The 22,894-nt window shown below is 43.4% G+C and overlaps 1 protein-coding gene across 2 annotated transcripts; it reads left to right on the top strand.

The window, feature by feature from the left end:
- The first annotated feature begins 212 nt into the window (after nucleotides 1–212).
- Nucleotides 213–10,717, top strand: LOC130367089 (ganglioside GM2 activator-like). 2 transcript variants are annotated; one of them, XM_056569476.1, is made up of 4 exons: nucleotides 213–332; nucleotides 8,275–8,430; nucleotides 8,539–8,721; nucleotides 10,104–10,717. In XM_056569476.1, exons 1-4 carry the CDS (start codon nucleotides 243–245, stop codon nucleotides 10,272–10,274), a joined length of 600 nt encoding a protein of 199 aa, XP_056425451.1. In that variant the 5' UTR covers nucleotides 213–242; the 3' UTR covers nucleotides 10,275–10,717. The 2 variants fall into 2 exon arrangements, with proteins under 2 accessions (XP_056425451.1, XP_056425450.1); XM_056569475.1 differs by lacking the exon at nucleotides 213–332 and adding an exon at nucleotides 5,057–5,434 and having other exon boundaries at nucleotides 10,104–10,716.
- The last annotated feature ends 12,177 nt before the right edge of the window (nucleotides 10,718–22,894 follow it).

Below are 22,894 nucleotides of genomic sequence, written 5' to 3'. Positions count from 1 at the left end.
GCCCTGGAGGGTGAGATGTTGGAAATATTTTTATACATTGTGATTGTAATCTCTTTATCTTGTTGATTTAATATCTGCTGTTAATGGATTAATCTAAAGATAAGCCGCTCTAGTGTTTGCTGTTGCTGTATTAGGAATTAACCTAAGAACACGTATATAAGGAGAAGTAGATGTAGGACAAAAGTATCAAAGTGACATTCTTATTTCTGACACTGACTCATTTCTACGCTGGTGTAGCAGCCATGGCAAACCTAGCATTTTGCTTTCTGGTCGCTTTTGCAGCGGTCGGACAACTTACCGAAGCTTTAACGGTTCCATGGAGATTGGCAACGGTAAGAACTAAATAATATAATGTGGAAATGTATAGAAGTTTGGGGAGGGGAGTCAGTATTGTACATATTACTTATGCAAATACCAGAAGGTTGGTCCTTTTCAAGAGTCCCAGTCCATAAGCCGGAGAGGCTAGCTCTTACCTTCATAGACCAGCTATATCTGTTTATTACAAGATTTTCTATGGACTGAAGGGAAATAAGTAAGGGGTCCATGGTCATCATCAGTGGGTCAGATGCCAGACAATTGGACAAAACCTAGTAAATCTCTTTTTGCTAAGCATCACCTCAGAAAAATAACTATAAAGGGGTTTCCATGTTAAAAATTAAACATCCCCTTTTTTGTTTACACAGGGAGATCGCCTTATACACAGATGTGGTTGTGCCTAGTACTGCATGTCAATCCCAGGTCAGTCAGTCATTTGAATGGGACTGAGCTGCAGTAACAGGCACAGCTGCCCATATGGACAAGCCAATTGGTTCGGGTCCGATCAACACTGAAGTCCACTGTAAAACTGTTTCTATGCTTTGCCCCCTTGTCTTGCATGTTGTCATCCTGTAGCTGGTTTATTTCTTCTTCAATCTAGTTGTCATGTTTCTTGTTGTGAGTTGAAGGCTGCATCATATGGAGAGGCAGTGCATTGTATAAGAGAGAAACCAACATTAATCCCATCCAGTTCCATGATGTGCATGTACGTCATGGGTAAATAGGCTTTAATGCAGATTGCCGCACATTTACTTGGAGTTGGGTCTATGCCACTGACAGTGGATGTCAGCAGTCACTCTGCTACAACATCTAAGATCAGTGATCGCATCATCTAAGTGGCCCCATCAGCACCCACGGCACCCACGTGGCATGATCTCGGGGTGCCAATGGGTTGCTCTTGGGAGCTGGAAGCCTAACAATTGCCTCTAAGTCTGCCATGTATGGATGTTCTACTATAGAAAAAAACGAATCTATGCAATATTGGTATTGCTGTATTTGTAATGAACCATATACTATATCGTTAACATGATATTTATCCTGCACAGTGAATTCCATAAGCAGAAATTAAAACCATTTTTTTCTGATTTCACTCTAGAAGGGGAATGAACTTAAGCAATATGTTATAGGCACCCCTAAAATGGTGCAAAAAATAATAATTTAAGAAATCTTCCAAATAAAAACCCATAGCCAACAAGCTAAATAAAAAAGCTTTGGCTTTCAGAATGTAAAGATAAAAAAAGAAACTAGCAGGAGACAATGATGCGTTGTAACTGGTGCAGCAGTATTTTTTTCTGGCAGTTTTTGGAAAACTGCCACTGCAGTTTTTGAGCCAAAAACCAGAAATGTATTCAAAAGGAATAGGACATATAAAGAAAGGACTTACACTTCTCCTCCCTGATGGATCCACTTCTGAATTCGGCTCAAAAACTGCATTGGCAGTTCTCCAAAAACTGCCATAAAAAAAACCAAGTGGAAACCTTGCCTAAGACCTAAATAAGTAGCTTTTTGTAAGGGGTTAATGCAGATTCTGAAAAGGCATGCAGTTATAGTTAAAGGGGTATTCTAACCTAAAACAATTATCCCAGGATAGGGAACAAGTATCTGATCAGATCATGCGTGGTCTGACAGTTGGGACACCCCCTCCCATGGACTTGCATTGAGGGGGCGTGGGGTGACGTCACGATAGTGCTGGGCGGTATACCCGTTCATAACGAATACCGAAATTTTTTTCCTGCACGATAAAATTTTTTCCCATACCGCAATACCTGTTGGGCCCCTTCCCCTCGAATTAATGAATTATCAGCTGCAGCGGCTGTCCCCCATATGTCACCCGCGAGGGCTGCTTCTCTACCCCCCCCCCCCCCTCAAACAATTATCAGCCGCTGTGCTGTGCTGTACTATCCTGTGCCCGGGCTGCAAAAACAAACAAGATAAACTTTAACTCACCTTCCGACGTTCCCCGTTACCGGCCTCACGGTCCCTCCGCTGCGGTCCTTGGGATGGGAACGTCACAGAGCCGTCAGCCTGTCACTGGCCGCAGTGATGTCCCGCCTTGGCCGGTGATAGGCTGAGCGCATTGTCATGTAAGAAGCCAGCCGGCTCCTTACATGACAGTGGGCTCAGCCTATCACCGGCCGAGGTGGGACATCACTGCGGCCAGTGACAGGCTGACGGCTCTGTGACGTTCCCATCCCAAGGACCACAGCGGAGGGACCGTGAGGCCGGTAACGGGGAATGTCGGAAGGTGAGTTAAAGTTTATTTAGTTTATTTTTGCAGCCCGGGCACAGGATAGTACAGTACAGCACCTGATAATTATTTGTGTGGGGGGAGAGTAGCAGTGCTCGCGGGTGACATATGATTAGTTCCCCGATGTGGGGGACAGCGCAGCGCTGGGCTGATAAACCGGGGGAGCGGGAGAAGCAGCGCCCATGGGTCACATGATTGGGGGGGGGGATGGAAAATACCGTTAGTTACCCTGGAACCGCCATATCTTACATTGCCATAACTTTTGTCACTAAAATAACGTGATACACATTTTTGGTCATACCGCCCAGCTCTACGTCAGGACCCCTGCAGCCCGCTCCCAACGTTTAGAACAAAATGTTGCAAATGCTGGGGCAATGGAGTAACCCTTTGAGCATGGAAACCTGAGTCACACCATGAAATGGAGCGGTGAGTTGCCCATGTGCACTGCTACTACATTCCCTACTACATTCCCTGTCTATAGGAGCTGCCGAAGAGGCTATCTCCAGCGCTTCCAAAGACAATGAATGGAGTAGGCTCCATTCCCACAGGAGATTGAGGGGTCCTACTGGTTGAACCCTCCATGATTTGACATTTATAACATATCCTGTGGATGGGGGATTGGTGATTTTTGTTGTAATGTTCCTTAAAATAAGTATGTTTGGTACATTCAGGGCTCCAGTCCTACAGGAACCAGTTCTTGCACTTTTCCCACAGCAGTAACATTGTTCCCATTAGCAGTAGTCCTTCAGGACCACCTCTTGGGTGTAATTCTTGGATGACTTCAAGAACTTTTTTCCCCCAGGGCTTGACCCTTGGGTACATTGTCACTAATTTATAAAAACGGGGGCAAAGTAATACAAAATGTATTCATACATTACCAGGAGGAATAAGTGTTTACTAAAACTGGAGTGCTAGAGGAAGTGTATTACTATACAGTGATCCCTCAACTTACAATGGCCTCAACATACAATAATTTCAACATACAATGGTCTTTTCTGGACCATTGTAAGTTGAAACCAGACTCAACATACAATGCTACAGACAGTCCAGATCTGTGATACCTGTCAATGGCTGGAAGAACTGACCAATCAGAATAGGCATTCACTGGTAAAACCCCTGTATTACTGAAGCGTATGCACTGACTCATGTCTAGTAGCGCCCCCTACAGTACAGGAAGGTATTACATGTTCTGTACTCTTTACCTGTACCAGGGTTACCTGCTCCTCTGGACACCAAGTAAAGGCGACTCCATGTTACTTTTTTAGGACACTGTGTGTACTGTACAGGACCCTGAAGAAGCTCCTGTCCTCTACATAGACCAGTGTTTCCCAAGCAGGGTGCCCCAGCTGTTGCAAAACTACAACTCCCAGCATGCCCGGACAGCCGAAGGCATGCTGGGAGTTGTAGTTTTGCAACAGCTGGGGGCTCCATGCTTGTGAAACACTGACATAGACAGTGATTTACAGCTCCCAGCAGATCTTTCTTACTTTTATATGTAAGGATTTTCTTTATCTATATTAGTTATCTACTTATTTTTCTTTAATTCTCACTTTTTCCTATTTTTTTGGATGACATTTTGGTGCCTTTAGAACCAATTACCAGGTTTCCATAGAGTTCTGGTCTCAACATACAATGGTTTCAACATACAATTAGAGATGAGCGAACTTACAGTAAATTCAATTCGTCACGAACTTCTCAGCTCGGCGGTTGCTGACTTTTCCTGCATAAATTAGTTCAGCTTTCAGGTTCTCCCGTGGGCTGGAAAAGGTGGATACAGTCCTAGGAGACTCTTTCCTAGGACTGTATCAACCTTTTCCAGCCCACCGGAGCACCGGAAAGCTGAACTAATTTATGCAGGAAAAGTCAGCAACCGCCGAGCCGAGAAGTTCGTGACGAATCGAACTTACTGTAAGTTCGCTCATCTCTACATACAATGGTCGTCCCGGAACCAATTAATATTGTAACTTGAGGGACCACTGTATTTCAATACTGATAATGATATTTAAAGGGGTTATCCAGGAAAAAACTTTTTTTTATATATATATCAACTGGCTCGAGAAAGTTAAACAGATTTGTAAATTACTTCTATTAAAAAATCTTAATCCTTTCAGTACTTATGAGCTTCTGAAGTTTAGGTTGTTCTCTTCTGTCTAAGTAATCTCTGATGACACGTGTCTCGGGAACCGCCCAGTTTAGAAGAGGTTTGCTATGGGAATTTGCTTCTAAACTGGGCGTTTCCCGAGACACGTGTCATTAGAGATTACTTAGACAGAAAAGAACAACCTTAATTTCAGAAGCTCATAAGTACTGAAAGGATTAAGATTTTTTAATAGAAGTAATTTACAAATCTGTTTAACTTTCTGGAACCAGTTGATATATATATATATATATATATATATATATATATATATATATATATATATATATATAAAAATTTCCTGGATAACCCCTTTAACCACTAGAGAGCAGTCTGCCCTCCCAGATGCATCTTAATACATAGCAAGCTGTGGGAAAGGTGACATTTCCGGCTATTCTTCATTTAGAGGACGAGATGCTGAAACCGAACGATTGGACAATACGATTGTGTTGTTTATGCTTTAATTCTTATTTTTTAACATCTGCCTTGAATGGTTGTATCTGAAGCTAAGCAGCTGCAGTGTTTGCTGTACTGATCTATTCTCCTTGGAGGGTTATAAGGAGAAGCAGATGTAGGATCAGACTGCAGAGCAGGTTCTAGCTACATTTCGCTGATCGCCGCTTCAGGGTATAGCAGCTATGGCAAAGCTTGCATCCTGTGTCCTGGTTGTCTTGGCAGCTTTAGGACATCTATCTGAAGGCATAATAATAATTCCATGGTGGAGACTCGCTACGGTAAGAGCTGACGTAATGCAATGGGGAGGAGGGGGATCAATATTGTGCATCGCTTACATTCTGTTCCAATACCATTTCATTACTGCCTGTCTAGAATTTCTCTTTTATCCTATTATTATTTATTTTACATACAAATGTAGCAGAGCTGGGTTTGTCCTTATGTCTTTTCATCTTGCCACACAGACTTGTTAAGATAATGCAATAGGTTTACTTGCAGCCTAATGTCAGCTGGTCACAGACAAGATTTTTGGGGTTCTCATAACCAAAATGTTCTACGTCTATGGAGACAGGATGACCGCCCCTCAAAATCTCAGCGGTATCAGAGATAGAGATGAGCGAATTTACAGTAAGTTCGATTCGTCACGAACTTCTCGGCTCGGCAGTTGATGACTTATCCTGCGTAAATTAGTTCAGCCTTCAGGTGCTCCGGTGGGCTGGAAAAGGTGGATACAGTCCTAGGAAAGAGTCTCCTAGAACTGAATCCACCTTTTCTAGCCCACGGGAGCACCTGAAAGCTGAACTAATTTACACAGGATAAGTCATCAACTGCCGAGCCGAGAAGTTCGTGACTAATCGAATTTACTGTAAGTTCGCTCATCTCTAGAGATATCAGTTAATGGTACTATATTGCAGCGGTGATATGATGCAATACCACAGCCAACGTACAAAAAATATCCCCTTCAGGTCAATGATGCTGAAATGCAATTCTAGATACAGACTGTATACCAAAAGTGTCACTGTTCTTTAGGGCAAAAAAAAAGAGCATTTTTTTTTTACTTTGTTCAGCCCCTCTAAAAAGGTCCATGAGCATTTATAATTGTCTTCTTAAAGGGGTACTCCAGTGGAAAACAATTTTTTTTAAATCAACTGGTGCCAGAAAGCTATACAGATTTGTAAATTACTTCTATTTAAAAATCTTAATCCTTCCAGTATGTATCAGCTGCTGTATCCAACCAAGGAAGTTCTTATCTTTTTGAACTTCTTTTCTGTCTGACCACAGTGCTCTCTGCTGACACCTCTGTCCATATCAGGAACTGTCCAGAGTAGGAGCAAATCCCCTTAGCAAACCTTTCCTGCCCTGGACAGATGTGTCAGCAGAGAGCACTGTGGTCAGACAGAAAATAAATTCAAAAAGAAAAGAACTTCCTCTCTAGTATACAGCAGCTGATAAGTACTGGAAGGATTAAGATTTTTAAACAGAAGTCATTTACAACTCTGTATAACTTTCTGGCACCAGTTGATTTAAAAAAAAAAAAAATTGTTTCCCACGGCGTACCCCTTTAAGAAGACAATTATAAATGCTCATGGACCTTTTTAAAGGGCCTGTACAATATAAAAAAGAAGCGCTTTTTTTTCCTTAAGAACAGTGCCACTTTTGGTATACAGTCTGTATCTAGAATTGCATTTCAGCATCATTGACCTGAAGGGGATATTTTTTGTACGTGGGCTGTGGTATTGCATCACATCACCACTGCAATATAGTACCATTAACTGATATCTCTGATACCGCTGAGATTTTGGGGGTCGGTCAACCCGTCTCCATAGACATAACATTTTTGGGTTCTCATAACCAAAATGGTCTGTGACCAGCTGACATTAGATGATTAAAAAAAATGTTTGCACCGGAGTACCCCTTTAAATTAACCTAAAATGCATATGATAATCCTTGAAAGGAAGTATTCCAATCACATTTAGTCTTTGGAATTCCATTCACAGGACTCAAGCATGTTCATGAAAGATACACAAAGTCACATGACAAACAACCACTAATAAACTAGTTTGGTTTATTCAAAGGGGTACTCCGGTAAAAACCTTTTTTCTTTTAAATCAACTGGTGGCAGAAAGTTAAACATATTTGTAAATTACTTCTATTAAAAAAATCTTAATCCTTCCAGTACTTATTAGCTGCTGAATGCTACAGAGGAAATTCCTTTCTTTTTGGAACACTGATGACATCACGAACACAGGGCTCTCTGCTGACATCTCTGTCCATTTTAGCAACCATGCATAGCAGATGTATGCTAAGGGCAGCATGGTGGCTCAGTGGTTAGCACTGCTGCCTTGCAGTGCTGGGGACTTGGGTTCAAATCCCACTAAGGACAACAATAAATAAAGTATTATTATTATAGTAATGTCAGCAGAGAGAACTGTGCTCGTGATGTCATCAGTGTTCCAAAAAGAAAAGAATTTCCTCTGTGGTATTCAGCAGCTAATAAGTACAGGAAGGATTAAGATTTTTTAATAAAAGTAATTTACAAATATGTTTAACTTTCTGCCACCAGTTGATTTAAAAGAAAAAAGGATTTCACCAGAGTACCCCTTTAAATCTGGTTTTGTCTATGGCTGCGCTGGGCTGAATGTTAGTTTACCCGTTTTGAAGATATCCTATTATATACCAACAGTGGAACCTGGAAACATGATGTTAAAGGGGTAATCCACCCCTAGACATCTTATCCCCTATTCAAAGGATAGGGGATAAGATGTCTGATCGCGGGGGGACCCGCCGCTGGGGACCCCCGCAATATAGCATGCAGCACTCACCTGTTTCTGCTTCCGGCAGCGCTGGAGGTTCTGGCTCCCGACCCCGGGAACGGAAGATCGTGACGTCACGATCTTCCGTTCCCGTGGTCGGGAGCCAGAACCTCCAGCGCTGCCGGAAGCAGAAACAGGTGAGTGCTGCATCGTGGGACTGTATTAGCTTTTATTCTCAGAACAATGCAACTTTAAAAACGTTGGATCAACTATTCTATACATTTTATAAAAAATGATAAAGGAAGGTGGACTTCAAGAAAGTCAGAGTATTGGATATATTCATTTTTTTAGTTTTTTGTTTCATACAGGATGTGAAGAGTATTACATGGGAAAATTGTGATTCAGGAGATCTTCCTGGAACAATCAAAAGCCTTTCTATTAGCCCTGACCCCGTCTCTATGCCTGGAGATGTGACCGTCTCTTTAGTCCTGAACACTGATGTGTCCTTAAGTTCCCCCCTCCAGGTGAGCATCCTAAACATTTCATACGCGTCATGAGGTGTTCTATGGTTGTAGGCCCATTGATGCAGCTTCCTTATGGATAGAATTGTCATATTTTCCTCTCTATTCTAGATTAAGATCACAGCTGAGAAGGAATTGTTGGGCGAGTGGCTGACGGTTCCCTGCGTCGATAAATTTGGCAGCTGCACCTACACTGATATTTGTGAATTGCTGGACTCTTTCTTCAAGCCAGGACAGCAATGCCCAGGGCCCTTGGCTACCTATGGCCTTCCCTGCCACTGTCCCTTTAAGGCTGTAAGTATCCATTACACATTCTTGCAGTGTTGATCAATGGGAAATTACCACTAAGTGGCATTGGTGTCTGGCATATAAGGAATCTGGCACTGCTTTTATTTTTGGCTTTCTTTTCCTATGATCAAACAAGAAAACCATAACTAGTTCAAAAGTAAACTTAGGGTGGGTTCACACCCCGATTTTGCTATACAGTTCCTGTATCAGGTTTTTGATAGAAAAAAAAACGGATTCCTCAAAACCTGACTAAACTGTAGCATAACGTGTGTACAAATTTTTATCTGTATACGGTTTGAAAAATGATGTCCGGTTGCATCCGTTTTTTAAGAAAAAAAATATATACGTTTTGAACTTTTCACTCCATTATGAATAAAGTTTCACTTGATTGAAATTTCAAGAATAAAAAATGTGGAAAGTCAAAAACCGTATGGTGAAAACTGGATGGAACCGTACGCACATACGGTTCTGTACGGTTCCCATTGACTCCCATGTAAAAAAAAAAACGTATACGGCTTAAAACGGTTTTTCCCCAGAAAAAAAGTAAAAAACCGTGTGGTTGAAAAACGAAGACAACCGTATACAATATGGTGCATAGGGTTTTGAATGGGAAGTCTATGGGCACGGTTTTCTGTGTGGTTGTGTATGTGTTTTTTATGAAACCGTATGCCGAAACCGTATAGCAAAATGGTGGTGTGTACCCACCCTTACATATGTTTTTATCTGGTTATTTTTTTTATCTGGTTGCTCTTTCAGAAATAGGCCTCATATGTGACATGTCTTATCAAGCACATCCCACATAACTCCTTGCACTGTCTAGGAGCATAAAGGTGGCCATATCTTTTTAATAACTATCGGCCAACTTCCCATACACATGAACGTTCAGCATGGACGAACAATCATGATTCTACTATAGGTAATAGAAGGGATAGCCCGACTGCTCTGCCGCCAGCCTATGCTCCCAGAACAAGGGTCAGGTGGTGAAATGCTAAAATGCCCATCCCTTCTCTCCACTGTCATCATCTATTGGTGGAGAGCTGAGAGGTCGCCATTTATTTTTAGACAATCTACCACTCAATCTATTTCTTCCCAACTATCACTTCCTATTCATGGGCATCATAACAAATTGCAGGTGTCATGTAATTGTACACATAGGTGTTCCATTCTTTAGAGCCCAAAAGTCAGGGAGACCACCCAGAATATTACAGTAATCTGGCAGACCCATATCCTTCTAACCAACTTTGGAATTTAACCCCTACTTGCCAACTGCTGGGACAAAAGACACATAAAGACATTAGCAATCGTGATACATAAACCACTTTTTAACTCAATAAGCCATCACTTTTTCCATTGAACAGCATATTAATTCTACTATTGTACTTTTTCAGGGTTCCTACGCTCTTCCCACCACCACTTTCAAGATCCCAAACCTGTCTCTCCCCTCCTGGATGGCTGATGGGAGTTACAGAGTAACCGGAGTTCTGACCCACAACAATAAGGAGATCGGATGTGCTAAATTTACTTTCTCTCTGTCATCTGCCTCCTCCTGGTGGTGGTAAGGAGAAGACCCTAAGTGACTAAGGAATGAATTCAATTTTCCCAAATAATTTCCCTATACGGCACTGATGCCACCATCAGCTTCTTTGGATAAATAAATATATTGATATAAAGACAGAAGTCTTTGTCTATTGTGATGCCTCGCTCTTGTACATAGGTGCGGTTGCAGTATAGAGGTAAGGAGACAGCGTTTTTAAATCAAAGTCCAGTGTTTTATTCACATTTTAGCATTCAGCAAACAGTCTTTAACGTGGAACGAAAGGAAAACATAACAGAGTCCACCTGTAATTCCTTGGTGTTTGTTCACACCTGAGATCATGCTGTGCTGCACTAAGCAAAGTCTTTTCCTAGCCACCAGCTAGGCTGTTCAGCAGTAGAGATGAGCGAACTTACAGTAAATTTGATTCGTCACGAACTTCTCGGCTCGGCAGTTGATGACTTATCATGCGTAAATTAGTTCAGCTTTCAGGTGCTCCGGTGGGCTGGAAAAGGTGGATACAGTCCTAGGAAAGAGTCTCCTAGGACTGTATCCACCTTTTCCAGCCCACGGGAGCACCTGAAAGCTGAACTAATTTATGCAGGAAAAGTCATCAACTGCCGAGCCGAGAAGTTTGTGACGAATCGAATTTACTGTAAGTTAGCTCATCTCTGTTCAGCAGCTTCCACACTTGGAGCAAAACAGAGGAAAGAACTCCAGACAAATCTTTCTCTTGCACTGTGAGCTGCAAATAGCAAATCCCCCTCAGCTGGTGAAACAGCCTAGATTCATGGCCAACAAAAGCCAGCCTGGATTGTGGGGAATGACCGCCACCCTGCACTTGGTGATTCCCAGTAAGACCCGTCCCGGATTGGCCTTAAAGCCATACTACCGTCTTAGTGTCAGACTGCCTCGCAGCACAGACACTGAATAATACCAGCTCTCATTTGAACAAGGCCAGAAGCCTTGGTGACACATAGCGCCCATCGACCACCTTACCTTTCACCTTCTCACACTATACAGATGGAGCAGAGTTCAGTTTGTCATGTAAGATACAAATGACGCACCACTCAAAATAACAAATTCAGTTCTGCTACATCCGTGAGTAAGGCTAATTGTGACCATGCATTAGAAGAGAGAACAACCTAGAACCAAGTGTCCACCATCACTAGCACAGTAAATAAAGCTGGTGACCTATCGTTAGAATAAACATTAGGATTTCAGTTGTCTCCCCAGGATCTCTCATTGTAGTTCCCCATGTCGGCATTAGGCTAACTTTCGACTTGTTTTTTTTTTTTTTGTGGCCAAAAACACGAAAGAAAATAATGCCAGAAAAAACATGACAGCATTTTTTTCTTTGTTTTTTTTTGTCTGGCGTTTTGTGCCTTCGAGCGGAAATTGCATTATTGGCCCCTTTTAATTTTTAAAAAAAATTTTTTCTAAATTTCTTGGGTACCAACAAAAATAACTAAATAAATATATATATAAAAAAAAATAAGGATGCAGTAGTGATGGAAAAGAATGTATTTAAAAAAGTACTCCGGCGCGCACTTTTTTCCTTTTATCCTGTCCGGGCTGCAAAATAAAAGAAAACACACTTTCTCTTACCTGCCAACAAGCCCCCGGAGCTCCGGTACAGCTGTTCAGTCCCCGGGCTGTATTCTTCTTTCTTCCTGTTAGCCCGGCATGTCACACGGAGCTTCAGCCTATCACCGGCCGCAGCGATGTCCTGCCTCGGACGGTGATAGGCTGAAGCTCCGTGTGACGTGCCGGGCTAACAGGAAGTAAGAAGAATACAGCCCAGGGACCGAACACCTGTACCGGAGCTCCGGGGGCTAGTTGGCAGGTAAGAGAAAGTGTGTTTTCTTTTATTTTGCAGCCCGGACGGAATAAAAGGAAAAAAGTGCACGCCGGAGTACTCCTTTAACGAAATTTATATTTTTTATAACAAAATTTTAATTAATTTTTAAATAGGGATCAATGTATGTGGGCAGGCAGGGCACTAAAAATGTAGCCGACAATAATAAAAATGTAGTGTGTGTGTGTGTTTTGTGTTTTTCATTTTTTTTCTCTTTATCCGTAATATAGCAGAGATGCGGAGCAGCTCTATACAGTGCTGGAATCTCTGCACTATACTCCGGGCCGGCCAGTGATGTGAATAGAAACTCACATCACTCATTCATATCTTCCGCCCAGAGTAGGGATTGGCCTGGTGGTGGCAGTCAATCCCCACTCTCAGTGAGTGAGTGGCCGGTCGGAGTACAGAGCAGAGATGCGAGCACAGGGTGTCAGGAGTGACAAAAGTGACACCCGCTGTGATCTGTCCTTAACTGCAGGTACTACTTCTCCCAACATGCAGCACACTCTGTTCCATGCTGGGAGATGTAGTGCCTGCATTCATAGACTGATAGCAGCAAGTATCACTCCTGACACCCTATGTGATCCTCCTGTATAATGTATAGATGCCGGGCGGCCGGTCTTCTATGGTCCCCTGCACTGCCGTATATATATACACATATTCCTAGAGCTGTGATAGGCTGGAACCATCTGGCCAATCACACCTCTCTGCGGAAATATGAATAGGTGTATATATACGGCAGTGCAGGGGACAATAGAAGAGCGGCCGGCCGCATCTATATATTATACAGAAAGATCACAAAGGGTGTCAGAAGTGACACCTGGGGCGATCTGTCATTTAGTATAGGTACTACTACTCCCATCATGGAACAGTGTGTTCCATGCTGGGAGTATAGTACTTCCTAAAAAATGTTAAAAATAAATAAATAAATCAAAAACACACAGACTACATTTTTATTATTGTTGGCTCTATTTTTAGTGCCCTGCCTGCACACATAAATTGATACCTGTTTAAAGATGAATAAAAATTTCGTTATAATAAAAATACATTTTGTTAAATAAATTTTTTCCATCACTACTGTATCTTTTTTTATTTTTTTTTAATGGTACCCTATGAAATTTTACTTTAAAAAAAGGTATCTCCATCACTTTTTTGGATAACTAAAGTCCAAAAAAGAATAAAAACCACCTGAAAAAATGTTAAAGTTAAAACCCACATGTCGTTTTTCAAAGGCTCAACATGCTGCGACTTTGCAAAACTGCCAAGGAGCTGAAAAACGAAAAAAGAGTGAAAAAACGTCAAAAGGATAAAAAAATAAAAAAAAAACCACCAAATTGAAAAACGCAAAGTGGAAAAAGAATTTAGCGATTTCTCATTGATTTACAGCTAACATCTGGATGCAGCGTTTTTTGGCTGAAAATACGCCATGCGGCAGAATTGGCGTTTTTCTTGGCGTTTTTTTGGAAACTTAGTCTTAAAGCGACGCCTTGGTAAACACAAGCTCTATTTCTGTACCAACCTATATAAACCCACCTGCTTCTGATCCATATTCAATCACAACCAATAAACCTGTTACTTAAATATGTCAGTCTCTTTGTTTTTAATGTATATAAGGCATACTGGGGGTTGTAGTTTTGCCATATCTGGAGGCACCCTTGTTGCCTAGATATAAGGACCAGATCATATATGGGCCTCATTCACAGGATAGTGATGCTGTTGAGATCTAAAAGGGGTACTCTTATGGAAGAGACTTTTGGGGTTCCCATAACAGCGACAATGCTAGCAACTTGATTGGCTCTAGTTACGGTAACTCATTGTGAGCAATTCTGTTAGCCCAGACTCTCCTACTGCCCTGAGTGATCCCAAAGTACTGGGGCATGGGCCATTCATGATATGCCACACTAGCCTGGTTACAGGCGTTATGAATAATTTACGTCATCTGGGAAGAAAACATTCCTCACCCCTTATACTTATTACTAGGTGCACATGGATTGAGGTTTTATGTAGTCTTATTCATGCACTTTCTATACTAACACACATATGAATTTACTAATATTTATAAATTGATTGATGCACTTTATGGTGTATGACTGATACCCCGTTATATGCTATGCACTGATCATTGCACATTGCTTGAGAATGACTGGGTTGAGCCATTGGGACATTGCCTTGGTAAGAGACACTTTTTTGGGGGGACGGAATAAACCCCTTTTTTCATGATTTTGAAGTGTTCCATAGAGATCTATTTTGCTTAAATGTGTGTTCTTCAAACCAAAGCCTCAGAATCTGTAAACATTTATCTTTGGAGTTTAATACGGTGAATGTGCTGCTCTTCCAATTTAGGTAGGTAGCCCAGTAGGTAGGTAGCCAGGAAGCTATCTAAGTAGGCAGGTATCCAAATGGTATAGGTCACAGCAAAAAGTATGCAGACTCCCAATTTCAAAAAGGCTGTGGTCTTTATTTAGGTCATCAGCAGTGCAACGTTTCGGCTATAGTGTAGCCTTTGTCAGGCTACACTATAGCCGAAATGTTGCACTGCTGATGACCTAAATAAAGACCACAGCCTTTTTGAAATTGGGAGTCTGCATACTTTTTGCTGTGACCTATACCACTTGGATGTTCTGTATCTGGACTGGTTATGCGGATGGTCACGGGCATAAGAGCAGGGACTAGTGATGTCTTCCCTCCTTGACACGTAAGTAGGTAGGTAGGTAAGTAGCTATGTAGTAAAGTAGGTAGGTAGTCAGCCATATAGGTAGGTAGCTATGTAAGTAGGTAGCCCAGTTGGTGGCCAAGAAGCTATCCAGCTAGGTATTCACCCATCCCCCCCCCCCCCATCCCCAGAGGTCATGGTCTCCTGTCAGTGTAGGCCACAAGTCCTGGGGATAATACTGAGAGGAAGCATTTACCTGTATGCGTGTGTGCACATACAGCTGAAAGTGCTGCTCGTTTGTCTGGGGATCTGGGGCAAGTGTCCTGGATCCCTATTAATGAGTGGCCGCCTGTGTCGGCATGTCCCCTGTTTGCTATAGCAACATTAATGCAGCAGGGTGGACACATATGTTTGGCAGCCTGTGATCCCCCCCATGCGTGTGGAGGTAGACAGGTTCACCAAAGCTTAAGTACACCACTGCTAGACACTCCTTAATGCACCCCATTAGGCTGGGTGCCCCTTTTGAAATTTCACTTGGAAATTGCGATGCTGCAGAGATTTTTTTTCATGTACTCTAGATCTGTCCAAATATGCAGCCAATTATTTTTTTTTTAAATGCAAGAATTACAGACGAGTCACCATAGATCTCAATTATTTACAAGTCCACAACATAATAAGTGGCTGCGGATGCAAATCTGCTGGTAAATTTTGCAGCTGTTCTGCCCCATGTGGGTGCAACCAAAGGGGGGAATTCAGGCCACATTATACCAGCAGCAGCTACGTATTTTTTTTTCCACCATATAAAGTTACATGACTATAAGTGCCTTCAGCTGTAGATTTAGGCTACATTCCCATTCGGAAATTCCGTCGTCTTTTTTTTTTTATGTTTCTGCAGCATTGTGCATACTGCTAAAATTCAGCTGCGGCCATAGGGTTCCATAGTGTGGAAATACCCTTAGTAGGGTAGTAAAGAGGATGAGTAGAATTTCCTTTCCTAGGCTATGGTCACATGGCAGAATATCTGCCCGGAAGCACAGCTAAGACCGCTCGGAAATGCGGAGTCTCCATACACAGCAATGCACTTCTGAGAGGATTCCGGAGAAAGAATTGGGCTGAAATTTCTGCGGCAGATGCTTCCACCACGGAAATTCAGCCGTGTGCACGGAGAAGCAGAATCCCATTGAAAACAATGGGACTCTGCTGCAACGAAATTTCCGAGCAGAATTTTTCCACCAGAGTCCACCCTAAAAATTTTGCTGTGTGAACAAGGTCCTAGACCACTGCCCTACATTTATTTTAATTTTGATCTGTAAAAGATAACAGCTGATAATTCTTACCTTCTGGGCTCCTTTTTAGCTCCATAAGCCACTGCACTGTTTAGCATCAGAAGGAATTTATCATCTCTAGTATTTATGACACCCATCATGTATCTCAAAGCGCCTGTTTTCTGCTTGCTTTATAGCACATTAAAGAGTTTGTCACAGGTACTTATATGCACCTAAACTATAAAAAAAAAAAAAGTGATAAGGTAAGTCTGCTGCAAACTGGTGTCAACTTGCACAAATATTGCTCCTTTTTTTTCTCTTTTTTTTGCAAAGCGTACCTGTCAAAAAAGAGCTATATATCCCTAACAAATAGCATTTATGTTGCTCACTTGCTTTGTGTTCTTGCCTTATGAAGGGGGCGTGTCCATCTCTCTCCCTCACTGTGATGACTCATCGGCTCTGAGTCTGGGAGCAGCCTGGCAGTCTGCAAATCACTGCCCAGTAGTTTTAATGCATACATTTTCTATCTGTTCCTAGTAAAGCTGGATGCCAATCAACATAGCTGTCAATATGTGTGTCATTCAGCTTTCACAGACTCCTGAATGTCTGTTCAGCTTTTTTTTTTTCCCCTTCAGGATTTAGAGAAAGCTTTGGCTGTTCAAAGCATGCTGGGAGTTGTAGTTTTGCAACAGCTGGAGCTGCAGTGTTTATAAAGCAGTTAGAGCAGTTTTGCCTTTAGCTGTTGCAAAACTACAACTCCCAGCATGCCCACACATCCTTTGTTTTAGAGCTGTTTAGCCTCCAGATCTTGCAAAACTATAGGCAAAGGATGTTTGGGCATGCTGGGAGTTGCAGTTTTGCAACAGCTGGGGGTGACATCTTTGTAAAACTCTTGCAAGAGCTGGAGGTTAAACAGCTCTAAAACAAACTACAGACATAGTTTTACAAAGATTGTACCCCAGCTGTTGCAAAGCTACAACTCCCATCATGGAAGAGCTGAAGGCAGTAGTGGTGCAAAGGTGATCTCCTATACCGGATACCAGCACACGTTATGGCCGGTATTCAGTATGTTGCAAAATACAGAGTAGTCTGTCCTATTAAAAAAGATGACCCCTAGTGGCAGCTATTTTTATTTTAGATTTTTTAGTAAAATAATTTTTTTTTTATAAATGTATATTTAAAAAAGTCATCTTATCAGTAGTACTACAAAAATATAAAACGTTTTTCATAATGACAGTGCCTCTTTATCCTTTTCAGGACCTAGGGCGTATGCATACGCCCTACATCCCGAGTCCTTAAGGACGTAGGGCGTATGCATACGCCTGTGGGAATTCCGATCCCCGGTTGGGGACAGGACCGGGATGCCTGCTGAAATCATTCAGCAGGCATCCCGGCACTTCGCCGGCACCCCCCATGTCGGCGATCGCAGAAAATCGCATGTCAATTCAGACATGCGATTATCTGCTATTCCGGGCTGATCGGGTCTCTGGTGACCCGATCGCCCGGAAAATAGGGATCATCGGAGCTGTCAGTGACAGCCCCGATCATCCTAAGGGATAGGAGCGAGATTGCAGCGCTGCAATCTCCTCCTATCCCCTGCCATTAGTCAGAAATGAATTCTGACCAATGGCAGCGCACAACAGGGGGTTGCCATGGAAACCCCCGCTCTGCCCACCCCTGGATGTCGGGCAGAACGGGGGAGAAGATGGCGGCGGGTACCTGATCAGAAGATGACGTGGGGACCGCCGATCATCGTTGGAGACTGCGGAGATCAGCGGCGCAGGTAGGGAAGCGACGGTGGGGGGGGGGGGGGGGGCGGACAAGAAGGGGGCAGTAAAGCGATCTTTACTGCTGCCCTTCTAATGGGTGCCAAAGGCTGTCTGGGCATGCTGGGAGTTGAAGTTTTGCAATATCTGGAGGGTCACAGTTTGGCGACCACTATTACAGTGGTGCCCAAATGGTGGCCCTCCAGATGTTGCCAAACTACAACTCTCAGCATGCCTAGACTGCCCAGGCATGCTGGGAGTTGTAGTTCTGTAACATTTGTCCCTTCAGATTTTGCAATTTTCATGAAAATTTTGAAAATTGCTGCTATACTTTGAAGCCCTCCTCATTTTTTCAAAAAGTAAAAATATGTCCATTTTATGATGCCAACATAAAGTAGACATATTGTATTTGGCAATCAATATAACTTTTATTTGTTATATCCATTTTCCTTACAAGCAGAGAGCTTCAAAGTTAGAAAAATGCTAAATTTTCATTACATTTTTGGATTTTTCACCAAGAAAGGATGCAAGTAATGACAAAAAGTTACCACTAACATAAAGTAGAATATGTCACGAAAAAACTGTCTCAGAATCAGAATAATCAGTAAAAGCGTTTTAGAGTTATTAATGCTTAACGTGACGGTGGTCAGAATTGCGAAAAAGGGCTGCCTCCTTAAGGGGTTAAAGTCATTTTATAAATTTTGTATATATGCTAAGATAAACTTATACAGTGGTCCCTCAAGTTACAATATTAATTTGTTCCAGGACGACCATTGTATGTTAAGACCATAACTCTATGGAAACCTGGTAATTGGTACTGAAGCCCCAAAATGTCCTCCAAAAATAGGAAAAAGTGAGGATTAAAGAAAAACAAGTAGATAACTAATATAGATAAAGCAAATCCTTACATATAAAAGTAAGAAAAATCTGCTGGGAGCTGTAATCACTGCCTATTAGAGGACAGGAACTTCTTCAGGGTCCTGTACAGTACACACAGTGTCCCAAAAAAGTAACATGGAGCCGTCCTCACCTGGTGTCCAAAGGAGCAGCTAACCCTGGCACAGGTAAAGAGTAGAACGAAATGTGTAATACCTCCCTGTACAGTGGGGAGGCGCTACAGTAGAATCTCCCAATAGCGGACACTCACAGGGAATAAAAAAGTGTTTGCTATTGAGAGATATCCCTTACTGGGAAAAAAGCTCAAAATTCTTCCTAAATGACGGAATTCTGTCCTGTACTCACTCCAGAGTGTAATTACCTATAAAACATGATAATAAGCAATAATACAGTAGAATCTCCTGGTGCCGCTTATTTACCCCTTATCCCTCCCCCTGTATCATTTCACCCTCCTTTATACCCTGTGCCACCTTATTCCCCCGTGCCTTGTGCCAAATTGTCCCCCCCCCCCTTACCCCCTGTGCCACATAATTTCCCCTTGATCCCCCTCCCTCCCCGTGCCATTTCATTCCCCCTTCATGACCTCTGTGTAAATTCATCACCCACCCCCCTTTATGAAATGGCACAGGGGGGATAAAGGGGGAATGAAATAGTACAGGGGGGGGGGGGGATCAAGAGGAAATGATGTGGCACAGGGGGTAATAAAAGGGGGAGGATATGGCACAGGGGAAATAAAGTGGCACAGGGGGATCAGGGAAGGAGAAGGATGAATGATGTGGTCGGCGGACGTATAGAAGCAGGGGACAACTGTTTAAACCCTGGTCTTCAGCTTCTGTGCTGGGGCTTCTGCAGGGGGTGCAGCAGGTGCCAGGGCATCTTACTAGGGTATTGGCTGTACACCCTGACGACGGTCCTATGTACAAGGGCCAGCACATAAGAATGGTTGTCCCCTATTGAGAGTGTTTTATCCCCAATTGTTCCCTATTGGGAGTGTTTTTTCCCCTAATGGGAGTGTTTTGTCCCCTATTGTCCCATTTCGGGTGTGTCCGGGTCCGCTATTGGGAATGTCCCCTATTCAGAAGGTGCAAACACTTTAAGTCTTATGGGAATCTGCCAGGGAATAAAAAACTGTCCACTATTGGGAGGTGTCCCCTCTAGGTGATAGGGATGACCCTTATGTTTCTGATGACTGATCAATATATTAATACTAAGGCTTCTTTCTGTGGTGTCCCGGTACCTCATCCTATCCGGTACCTGTGTATATAGGTCCCCATAGCCTGAGTCCCTAGGACGTCGGGTCCTTTTTTGTCTGGTCTGCCCCTTGTCACCTCTCATCTAGTCATTAAGCTAATAGTTTATTCAGGATTTATGTAAATATAATAGTACTAATGTATATAACTGGTTAATTACCTGTCCGGAGCGTAGCAGGACCTGCGGGTCACGTGATCAGGTAAACTCTATGGTTTTTTGCTTTTGGACCTTTGGAGGTCCCTGTGACGTATTGCACCCACCATGCTTTGTGACGGTGAGTGACAGATACTCGGACCAATAGAAACGACCCCGCCCCTACCCATATAAGGGAGTGGCGGCCATGATTTCTCTCTCTTGTTCCCGGGCTGTCAAATGAGTAGGATCTGCGCAGCTGTCTTCCGCAGTGAGTTAGGCCCGAGCCTTGCGGCAACGGCTGATCTATTCAGAATCGTGAGTGTATCAATCCCTAAGCACTCTGCAAGATCACCGGACCTTATCTATCCCCTAAATCCGGACGGATCTTTGCAAATTACCCTAAATTCAGAGACTTGTTTTACTATTCACGGTCCGCAACAACTGTCAGTCACTGAACTAAATAGAGACTGTTTGCATGAGACTGTTATTGTGCATTGGATATACCGCAAGCCTTTCAGTAAAGTTTATCCAAGTTCAAGTACCTTGTGGACCTTCAGTCATTTTGTGTATGCACCTATCGTTACTGGGAAGGGCGGCGATAGGCCGGAGAATTACCTCAGCATACTAGCCCTCAGCCTGGCGTCACGAACTATAGGGTTAACCTTAACCCCTCATCTACCTAAACAACACCCCAACTACCATACACCCCCCAAGGGCTACCACATTTCACACTACAAAATCCTCCGTTTTTAAACATCCGTTGGAAGATCCGTGTGAAAATCAGCTGAAAACGGCAGTAACAAAATCCTATACGTCCGTTAGAAAATCCCATGTAGTGTGAAAGCAGCCTAATATGCCATTACTGATGGGAAAATATATTTGTTACCTACCCCTTAACCAATAAACCAGCTTGCAATCTGCTCGTGACTATGATGGAGGCCTTGTCATGACGCCGGAACGGCCGAGATAAGAAGTGAAAGACAAAATATCTGACGGACAGAGAACTCTGGAATTTCCCTGTAGAGGAACTTCTGCCAAGAAATGAATGGACACGATGGGGGAGATTTAGCAAGAAATTTTTATTTTAGATCAAATTTCCACTTTTTTTTGGTCTATACTTTGACTAGCGTGCGTCTTATTCATCAATAATGCGCAGTATAATGATGAATAAGGTGCAGCTCTCCTTTAGTGTGAAAAGTTGTCTAACCTACACCTTTTCTAGAAAAGAGTCAGACCAACAACCAGAGGCCTGGGTTCTCAACCCATGGTACACATACCCATAGGGGTACACCACTGGTTGAGCGTTGGTATGCGAAAGCGCCGACAAATACTGGCTATGCACTGGCAAGTACTTGTCAGCGCATAGTCGGGCAAACCTCCAGCTGTTGCAAAACTACACTTCTCAGCATGCAGTGACAGAAGGGCATGCTGGGACTTGTAGTTATGCAACAGCTGGAGGCACACTGGTTGCACTGGTTACATAACTCAGTGTTTCCCAACCCGTATGCCTCCAGCTCTTGCAAAACTAAAACTCCCAGCATGCATGGTCTGTCAATGCATGCTGGGAGTTATACTTTTGCAACAGCTGGAGGCACACGAGTTGGGAAACACTGAGTTAGAAAACAAATAATGTTTCCCAGACAGTGTGCCTCCAGTTGTTGCAAAACTACAACTCCCAGTATGCCCAGACAGCCGAAGGGCATGCTGGGAGTTGTAGTTTTGCTACAACTGGAGGAGAACAGATTGGGGACCACTGTGTAGTGGTCTCCAAACTGTAGCCCTCCAGATGTTGCAAAACTTCAACTCCAAGCATGCCCAGACTGCCTAGGCATGCTGGGAGTTATAGTTCGGCAACATCTGCAGGGCCAGATGTTACTGAACTACAACTCCCAGCATGCCTGGACTGTCTGGGCATGCTGAGAGTTGTAGTTTTGCAACATCTGGAAGAGCAGAGATTGGAGACCACTGCACAGTGGTCTCCAAACTGTGGCCCTCCAGATGTTGCAAAACTACAACTCTCAGCATATCCAGACAGCCAAAGGCTGTCTGGGCATGCTGGGAGTTGTAGTTTTGAAACTCCTAGAAGCAGCAGCGAAGATTAGTGACAATCTTCACTGCTGCCTCTGATGCCGCCGCTGCCCCATTGCCTCCCCATCCCCGGTTTTATAACTACCTGTTCCCGGGGTCCGCGCGACTTCTGGCTCCTGCATCATCCTGCACGCTGCGCAATGATGAGTGACGTCCTCAACGTGACATCACCGTCAGTGCGCTCAGTGACAGCTCAGGACGCTGCCGGAGCAAGAAGTAGCACGGAACCCGGGCCCCGGGAACAGGTAATTATAAAACCGGGGATGGGGGAGGCAATGGGGCAGCGGCGGCGGTTGGACTAGGGAGGACCCCAGGGCAGGCAGGGGGAGAGAAACAGGCGGCGGCGTTATCTGGCCCCGCTAAAGCCCCTGCAGTTCATTGATTTAAAGCGCCCGCTTTAAATCATTGATCTGCAGCGGCTTCTGAGGGGGGGAGGGGGGAGAAATAGCCCATAACTTATAACGGAATATCGGTATAAGTTATCGGCTATCGGGCTGGTAACAGCTGGCCTTCGGCCAGTTAACCCGTACGATTTTGCGCATCACCGGGTTAACTGAATGCCATCTATAGACAGCGAATGCGCGAAGGACCTGAGCAATTCGCCGTCTATAGACGGGATTCTGCGGGAAGGGGTTAAAGGTTGAATTGCGGAAGGTAGAAGTGATTCTCACGCCTACTGGTAAGTGGTGTAGCTTTGCGCCTAAATATGTACATTTGCGCACAAAATAGCGA

This window comes from Hyla sarda, chromosome 4, assembly GCF_029499605.1.
Source record: "Hyla sarda isolate aHylSar1 chromosome 4, aHylSar1.hap1, whole genome shotgun sequence".
Classification (NCBI taxonomy): Eukaryota; Metazoa; Chordata; class Amphibia; order Anura; family Hylidae; genus Hyla; species Hyla sarda.
Note: the sequence above shows the minus strand (reverse complement) of the source record. Positions and strands in the feature narration are given on the sequence as shown.

Excerpts from the sequence above, each read along its gene's own strand:
- LOC130367089 (XM_056569475.1), top strand. The coding sequence starts at position 5,339 with ATGGCAAAGCTTGCATCCTGTGTCCTGGTTGTCTTGGCAGCTTTAGGA. Across the intron at positions 5,435-8,274 it reads CATGGTGGAGACTCGCTACG|GATGTGAAGAGTATTACATG; the intron begins GTAAGAGCTGAC and ends TGTTTCATACAG. Across the intron at positions 8,722-10,103 it reads GCCACTGTCCCTTTAAGGCT|GGTTCCTACGCTCTTCCCAC; the intron begins GTAAGTATCCAT and ends GTACTTTTTCAG.